The 9,034-nt window shown below is 30.3% G+C and overlaps 1 protein-coding gene across 1 annotated transcript; it reads left to right on the top strand.

Moving 5' to 3' along the window:
* The first annotated feature begins 3,190 nt into the window (after nucleotides 1–3,190).
* Nucleotides 3,191–5,274, top strand: LOC136203644 (uncharacterized). Its single transcript, XM_065994844.1, has one exon. The coding sequence runs from the start codon at nucleotides 3,927–3,929 to the stop codon at nucleotides 4,989–4,991; it is 1,065 nt and encodes a 354-aa protein (XP_065850916.1). The 5' UTR covers nucleotides 3,191–3,926; the 3' UTR covers nucleotides 4,992–5,274.
* The last annotated feature ends 3,760 nt before the right edge of the window (nucleotides 5,275–9,034 follow it).

The following is a 9,034-nucleotide window of genomic DNA, read 5'->3' as shown; positions in this document are numbered from 1 at the left end:
TTTGGTACAAATAGATATAAAGTTCCACACGATCATTGTTCATTGAAGTTTGAGACATATTAAATAAAATATTAAAGAGATATTGGAATATTATACTTACAATGAAGTTTATTTCAATATAAATTATGTTATATTATTATTATTATTATTATCAAGAAGTTATTTTTTTCCAATTTTCTAGACAATGAGATTGTAAGCATCTAATACGCTTGATAAGATGTTTATTCTTGAAGAATGTGGATTATGCTAGATACGAATTCAAAATCAAAGTAAATAAAAATAAATTTTGATGCTCAAAATCCTAAAAATGTACATTAATTATGGATATTGATATAATTGCTTTTGCAACATTGGCTTATATAATTTTTAACTATTATATTATGGTTCGTACAAAACTGTTAGTATTTCAAGAGTTTTTAACAGATGAAAATGAAATATGATCATAGGAAAAATTATTGAAAAATATTAATTAAGAAAATATTATTATTTGAATCTCTTCAAATTCTCAAATGTTGAGCATAATGATTCTAATTAATATAATTAATTTCACATATTAATTATAAAACGTTTTTTTTTGTACTGAGTGGTTACAATTGCGATTTAATTCTATTTAACTAAAATTAATTTATGGACTTAATACTTCATTAAGAAAAAATAAAATGTTTAATTAATGGGCAAAAAATATTTTCACTCTCCTCTTTATACGCTTATGTCTCGACATTCTCTCTTATTTTCAAAAAAAAAAAAATCCGCGATGAAGATGGTTCTCTCCTAATTATCTTTTTCGTCCCTTCATTTTTTTTCAATTCTTTTGTTTGTTTTTCTTACTTACAAAATTCAAGAATATATAATTATTAGAAAATATTAATGAAGTCAAATAAGTGATATCTGCGAGTATGGCTGATATTTTATATAGTGAAAGAATGAAGAACAAATTGATCGAATGTCTTGATGAGATATTACGAGATGAAAATAGGAGAAATCATCATCTTAAACTGATTCAATTATATATATTGGGTTATTGTAGCATAATGAATAATTGAATTCAAATACTTGGTGATCATGAAATTCCATCAACCAAAATAATTATCATCAAGATGAATTTGTGACTAATTCTTACGAATTTTATTTTTTTTATATGTAACATATTGAATTGATAAAGTTTCTTCATATGCAACATTAGAAAAGTATTGATTGTAATAGTTTATAGAACAATATATTGATGTTGCTTCCATTTTAATATAGATTGTAATTCTTTTGTATTGTAGATATAATATTTAATTTTGATTGTAGTTTAATTCAATTTTTGTTTAAGCTATATTGTAATTCTTTTGTATCGTAAATATAATATTTAATTTTAATTATAGTTTAATTTAATTTTTGGTTTTTTATTATATTCTAATATATTTCTTAATTAATCTGTTATTTTATTATTATTGTTTCACAGAATATTTGAAATATGAAAATGTATTAAAATTCCTAAAAAGTACAAATCATTGAATTTTGTAAAAATAAATAAATCATTCATCTTTAGTTAAAATTGTATAAAAAAGTAGTCAATTTTTAAAATTAATTTAATTTGAATTATCATTAAAAAAATATATATTAATTTCAAATAAACATAATATAAATTTTTTTCATAGCATGATATAAAATTATTTAAAAGTAAATATGTCAATTTATTTATCTAAATTATATAAAAGTTTCATACCCCGTGCATCGCACGGGTTTTCCACTAGGAACTTAGTATATTTGATTCTTAAGTTATGACTGACTGACTTGTTCATCCAGCTAGCTACAACATGTTCCTTTTTATAAAGTTGGAGTTTTAAAAAGAAAAGCATCTTAAGAAATTTTATAATATTGGCAAAATGATACATTCAATTTAGAGACGTATTTAGGGGTCTTGGGATGGGGTTAGATTACTCACAACACACCTCTTTTAAAAGTTGCATATAAAACTTTAAATTTTAGGGTCAAGACAATCCAAAAATTTCATTTAAGTATTTATTTTTGTCATTAATTCAATCAATTATTTTATGTTTTCTTAAGGAATTAATTTATGTTATTTGTACACACTCTATTTAACATCTATTATAAATTTCTATAAAGTAGTAATATATTTCCTTTTTTATTGTTTGAGTGAATAATGTTGTAGGTGTTGTTTGATAAAACTGAAAATTAAATGTTGAAATTTTAAGTGCTAAATATTATAAGTGTTAAAAATATTGAGTGATATAATTATTATAAAAATATTAGTTAATAACATTTAATTTAAAATGTTAAGTTAAATAATTTGACTTACCAAAATAAGTGTTTTTTAATTTAATTTACTAATTTAAGTGGTGGAGAAATAATTGTTATCAAACACACTTAAATTAAAGGCTTAATGCTTTTCCAGCCCCCTTAACTTGTCCAAATTAGTCATTTTACCCATTCAACTCATCGAATGTCCTATTTACCTCCTTAACTCCATAAAAATGGTATTTCTCACCCCCTTAACTTGTCCAAATTTGTCATTTTACCCTTTCTCAACTCATCGAATATCCTATTTACCCTCTTAACTCCATAAAAGTGGTATTTTTCACCACTTATGATCCTATTTATCATCTTGACTCCATAAAAATGGTATTTCTTATCCCTTTATAGTAGTAAAAAAAGTTGAAAAGAGAAAGAACGAATAAAAAATACAAATAACAAGAATATTAATATAAACAAGTTAAATACATTATATGCAGGGATAATGTACCAAAATGGACCTATGATTTTTGGGGAAGTATCAATTTAGGTTTCACTTACAAAATAACATAAATATAGGTTTAACGTTTAAAAAAAAGTTAACCATTTAGGTTTCGATAACAGATTGTAAGAGGTGAAAAATACCACTTTTATGGAGTTAAGGGGGGTAAATAGAACATTCTATGAGTTGGGGGATAAATGAACAAGTTGAGGGGGTGAGAAATACCACTTTTATAGAGTTAAGGGGGTAAATAGGACATTCGATGAGTTAAGTATGTAAAATGACCAATTTGAACAAGTTGAAGGGGCTGAGGAAGCATTAGACCTAAATTAAATAAGTGTTTAATATTTTAATTTACTCAGCAAACAAGAGCCTGCTAATAAAATTAAGTTTGAAAAGGTAAAGTATATTTGATTGATGGACATAATGACATTAAAAGGTAGAAACGTGAAGAAAAAACAGAGAACAAAAGAAAGGCAGAGTAAGAAAAATGGATTGATGTTTGTGCTGTTACGTGAATGGATTCTGCTACTAAAATAATAATACTACTATTTGTTAATGGAAAGAACCGAGCAAACTGTTGCTTCTTCTTTTCATATCCGTTGATCATTGATTACCCACAGAGATTTCCATTTTAGCCAAATCTGAGGGCTAATTCCTGAGACCTTCTCGATCTATTAACTGACACGTGTCTCTCTCCTCGATCTGCAAAACCCTTGCTAAAATCCATGTTCTTGTCTCTCCCTTCTTCTTTCTTCTATTCACTATCTCTCGCTTCCTTTTCCTCTTTCTCTCCTTTATTTTCTTTTTCATCTCACAAATGGAAGCTGTCGGGAAACTTTTGCGCTCTTGAAATATCTCCGGTAAGCATCCCATATATCACTATTGAACTAGGTTTTCCCTCGCAAGTAAATGTTCGACCCTTTTGTTGTCATTCATGTTCGGTCTTTGATCTGGTTGAGTGAAAGGAAAAAACTAGGATTCTCTTTTTCTCAACACTCTGATTTTCCCTGTTAGGTATGCTTGCTTCATCTCGAGTTTTTTGTTTATCCAATTGCCATTTTTGTTAGATTCAGTCTTAATCAGTCACTATTACTTATAAGAGAATAGGATTTTTTTTTGGATTGATTAAAAGAGGAAGAAGTGTCGTTTCTGGATTGAGTATTGAGTAATAAAAGTGGCTAAAATGAGTCTGGGTACGGCCGAGGATGATTCGGCATCGGAGATTCATTTACCGGCGGAGATAGATTGGCATATGTTGGATAAATCTAAGTTTTTCTTTCTTGGAGCTGCTTTATTTTCTGGTGTTTCAGCGGCACTTTATCCTGTTGTTGTTTTAAAAACCAGGCAACAGGTTTCTCCAACTCAAATCCCGGCACTAAAATTGTCATTTTCAATCATGCGGCATGAAGGAATTAGAGGTTTTTATAGGGGTTTTGGCACATCTTTGATGGGAACAATCCCAGCAAGAGCCCTTTACATGACAGCACTAGAGGTGACCAAGAGCAGTGTTGGAACTGCAACTGTTAGATTAGGATTCTCTGATACTACAGCAACAGCCATAGCTAATGCTGCTGCTGGATTGACTTCAGCTATGGCTGCACAGCTAGTTTGGACCCCAATTGATGTTGTGAGCCAAAGACTTATGGTTCAGGGTTGCAACTATAGCAATAGCAATAGCAATAGTAACAAGAACATCACCCCGAGTTTTGATTCGCGTCGATACAGGAATGGCATCGATGCGTTTCGAAAGATTTTGTATGCAGATGGTCCAAGGGGATTGTATAGAGGATTTGGGATATCTATATTGACTTATGCACCATCTAATGCAGTGTGGTGGGCATCTTACTCTGTGTCTAACAGGCTTGTTTGGGGCGGGATTGCTTGCTACTCGAACAAAAATGATGAGAGTTGTGGTGGATTTGGTTATAGACCTGATTCAAAGGCAATGATGGCAGTTCAGGGGGTTTGTGCAGCCATGGCTAGTGGCATTTCGGCTATGATTACTATGCCACTTGATACTGTTAAGACGCGAATGCAGGTTTTGGATGGAGAACAGAATGGAGTAAGACAACCATTGACAGTATTGAAGACAGTAAAGAATCTGGTTAAGGAAGGAGGGTTTGCAGCTTGTTACAGAGGATTAGGGCCAAGATGGGTTTCAATGTCTATGTCTGCAACTACAATGATCACTACATATGAATTCTTGAAGCGCTTATCTACTAAGAGCACTGTGAGTTTCCCTACTTGACTCCATAGAGCAACAACAACAATATATAGAATAGATAGACAAAGAGATACCTTTTCCAACTCCAAATTTAATGTCTTTCTTGAGTGTTTCCTGAAATGCTTTCTTCATCAAGAGATCTTATCAATGTATATACAAAATCCTTTTTTCTGTTTCTTGTCAAATGTAGGGGAGATTATTGCAATTGAAAATCAATGTATAGTAATAAATTAATAACATCAATCCCTTTCTCTCCTCGTTGTTTCCATCTACCTCAATTATATACATGTTCTATCCTTTGAAACCAGAGTAAATTGTATATCATATCTGCTGAGAATGAAGATGAAGAATTCAGTTGTCTAGAATCAAACTTTAACTGATCTCGAAAATATGTTAAATTGAGATTAATATAAGATCTATAATTATGCTTTAACTATTAGTTGTAGATTCATAACAGACATGAAAATGACAAGATGGAGAAAAAAAAAAAAAAAAAAAAAAAAGCATTATATGGTCGTCTTCTTACATTTGACCCCCTTCATTTGACATAATTTCTCATTTATGACCTCCTGCATCAGTTTTTGGTATATTTGACCTTTGTTCTTTAGTTTTTTCACAAAAAAAATCATCCTTAAGTAATGGTTTTGAAATACACATGCATTGTTATAAACATCGGATACTTACAATTTAACCACGAGGCTTTTATTGGTGTGTTATCCGCTATTAATAAAATTATGAGTCTGTTGTAAAATTTAACTAATAAAAGTAGATTGAAGGGGCCAAATTGATAAATTGTTCCAAGTATGAGGGTAAATTATATGTTTTATATCAAGAAAATGTTTTAACTCCCCCTGTAAGTGTCGTTTGGTGGCATTTACAGTCGGTTCCGAACCCAGATAAAGGAGGAGGGTTGCGGTAGGTTTGTGGCGACCAGCGTAAAACTAAACCTAGCTACATCTTTATGGATATGAAATTCATGTTAGTCGATCTCGAATCATTTCGGAACTAAGGGTATGTTCTTTTTTTTTTTAACTGAAATTAAGTAAATTGAACTGAATGCTACTGAACTAAAATGATGATATTAGATTTTAAAAATAGAAATAATTAAAATAAATAAGTTTATAATAATAATAATAATAATGTTCTAATAATAATAATAATAATAAGTAATGATAAATCAATGAAATGAAAATTATTACTGAAATTGAATAACAAACAATAGAATCTAAGGCTTTGTAATTGTTGTGGTATATCTAGAAAATGTTTTGTTTTTTGGTAGATTGTGAGTGGCAATTTTGGTTGATGGTGTTAATCATACTGTATCAATCATATCAGGTTATATAGTTAAATTATCTCAATAAATTGAACTATGTAATCGTAACAAAAGTTGTCCCTAAGTGTGATTTTTTTTCATATTACGTAAGAATTAGAGCATTGTGAAATCCCTAACTTTTATTATTTTAATATTAAATTCTTAATTTTTTATTTTTGATAAAAACATCTTGAGGCTCTTAATTTTAACCCTTATTTAGATACTATATTAGATTTTTTATCTTTTTTTTTTTGTCACGTTAACTTATTGCTTGCGAAACTGTTTAGTTGTGATTATCTAATTTAGCTAAAAGGACGTTGTTCATTTTTTTTTTGAAAGTAAGACGTTATTCATTTAATTTGTATTTAAAATTATTATTTTTTTTTATAATTTGAAATAAGATTTCTACAATTTCTCTATAGTCGCATTACACATTAAAATTTGCTTTTAAATCGTTATTTCAAACTCATATGAAATGAATAATACTTTGTTAATCGAATTTTATGTTCAAAACTTATCAAAAACTTAATGTGACTAAAAATAAAAGACCAATGGTTTAATGTGTCCAAACCAAATATACGGTAAAAAATTTAATGCATCAAATAATAAAAAAAGGATGAATATGAAGATGGTGGTTGTGTTTGATGAATTATAAATTTATATTTATAAGCGTTCACATTGTCTCCCCCAACTACTTTGCTCAGAGCTGGAAAAAATGATGAACTTTTTTTGGTGGGGATTCGGTTTGTCAAGGAGGAAAAAGGTGTGCAGATAGTGCCCTTCGACAAAGACCGACCAATAACTCCCCTCTAGAGCTTGTCTTAGGCGATTGTTATTCTTTGATTCAAAGTATTGATAATTGTTCAATTTCTTATATTAAACGATCAGCGAACCACGTTGCTCATGTTTTGGCAAGGGCGACTGGATCCATGTCTGATCGAGGAGTTTGGGTACACAACCTTCCTCCGTTTGTTTGTAACGCCCTTGTGGCTGATTATTAATTCATTCATTCATTCTTTTAAAAAAAAAAAAAAAAAACGTTCACATTGAATAGGATATTTAAGGGCAAAGGTGAGAAATTAAAATGGGGGAAAGTATGTTGATAAGGTATTTGTTTGGTAGTAGGGAAGGGAGGCAGATAGTGTTTGATAGTATTATGTAATGCATTGCATAAGCACTGTCATCCCTTGCATTAGAAGCGTAGAAAATTAAAGTCTTAGGAGTTAGGGACAAATGACCCTTCTCTTTGCCTTTAAACATACTAATTTACTAGTTTCAAACAATTCTTATTATTGTAAAAACTTTATGAGGTTACGGCCCTCAAACAATCCCAAGAGGCAATACAAATCTGGAGCTAGAAGAAAGTGAGTGATGGATGCATGGATAGGATAGTTTCCATTTCAAATTCAAATTCAAATTTTGTTGTGCCTCCAAAGGAGATCTCTCATAATAAACTCCAAAAATTACAAATGATTTTTTTTTCCCGGTAAATACGAGTGCGAAAAAAACTCAGACAAATCAGTAATTGAACCGAAAACTGATAAATCGAACCGAAAAAGTGGTTAACCGAACTGACAGTTTTTATTTAGGGTTGAAAAAATAATCTAGGTTCGATTTCGGTTTGGGTATTAAAAAACCGCAGTTTACGGTTAATAGAACCATTTAAAATATATGTATTTAAAATATATATATATAGTAATTATATACAAAATACATACAAACTAAACACAAATTATACACTTAAAATCTAAGGAAGGTACTTTCTAATTACAGATTATATATTTAAAAAAATTATACTTTGTAATTACGTATAAATTACTATTACATACAAATTATATACTTAAAATTATATACAAATTACGAGACCAATATACTAATTTATTATACTATACTAAGTACTTACCTTATTTTATTCTAATTTCTATCTTGAAGTTATGTGTATTTAATACTATTTAAAAATTTAGGTTTGTGTAAAAAGTATGGTTAACCGGTGATTTTTGTTAACCATTGAGAATTGGTTAAAACCCGTTAATCGAAAAATGAATAACCGTTCGTACGGTTAACCGATATGCATGGACCAATTTTGGTTTCAATAGTTAAAAAACCAATAGTTTCGCTTCGATTAATTTTTTAACCTCATGGATCGGTTACTGAACTGTGCCCACTTCTACCGGTAATAATGTGGTGATTATTATTATTATTATTATTATTATTATTATTTGATAACATCGAGATATTATCGCAATGACCAAAAGAGATAATCGCCTCAAATATGCCACGTGGTATGGGAAACCGCCCGGCGGATCGCCCTGGGTTAGCTCCAAGAGATCCGCTGGCGGATCTCTAAGGCGAATCTCTCCACTTACTTAAGTAACGGCTAACCGTCAACTCGGCCATAATGATCATTAAATGAATCATTAATAGTCTTAACCCGCCAGGTTAAGAGTAACTTGTAACCGCCATTAAATGAGCATTAATGGAGACTCTCTAGTTACCTAGAAGTTACAAATCAATCTACTATAAATAGCCTACGTCTAGGCTATCAAGGTACATTCACTCATACTTACTCTTCGCTAAGCTTTGTCCATTCAGTTTATTCTCCCTATTCGTTACTGACTTTGGCATCGGAGTGTCCCCGGCCGATCCCAACGGCACCTCTCAGGGACGTGATCCGATCGGAAGTTTCACTAGTGTTATCAATTGGTGCGGTGAACGTGGAATCCTTAACCCAATAAAGGATTTTTCGGTCACATTG

The sequence above is a fragment of the Euphorbia lathyris genome, chromosome 8 (genome assembly GCF_963576675.1).
Source record: "Euphorbia lathyris chromosome 8, ddEupLath1.1, whole genome shotgun sequence".
Lineage (NCBI taxonomy): Eukaryota > Viridiplantae > Streptophyta > Magnoliopsida > Malpighiales > Euphorbiaceae > Euphorbia > Euphorbia lathyris.
The sequence above is the reverse complement of the archived record's forward strand: the minus strand, read 5'-3'. Positions and strand labels throughout refer to the sequence as shown.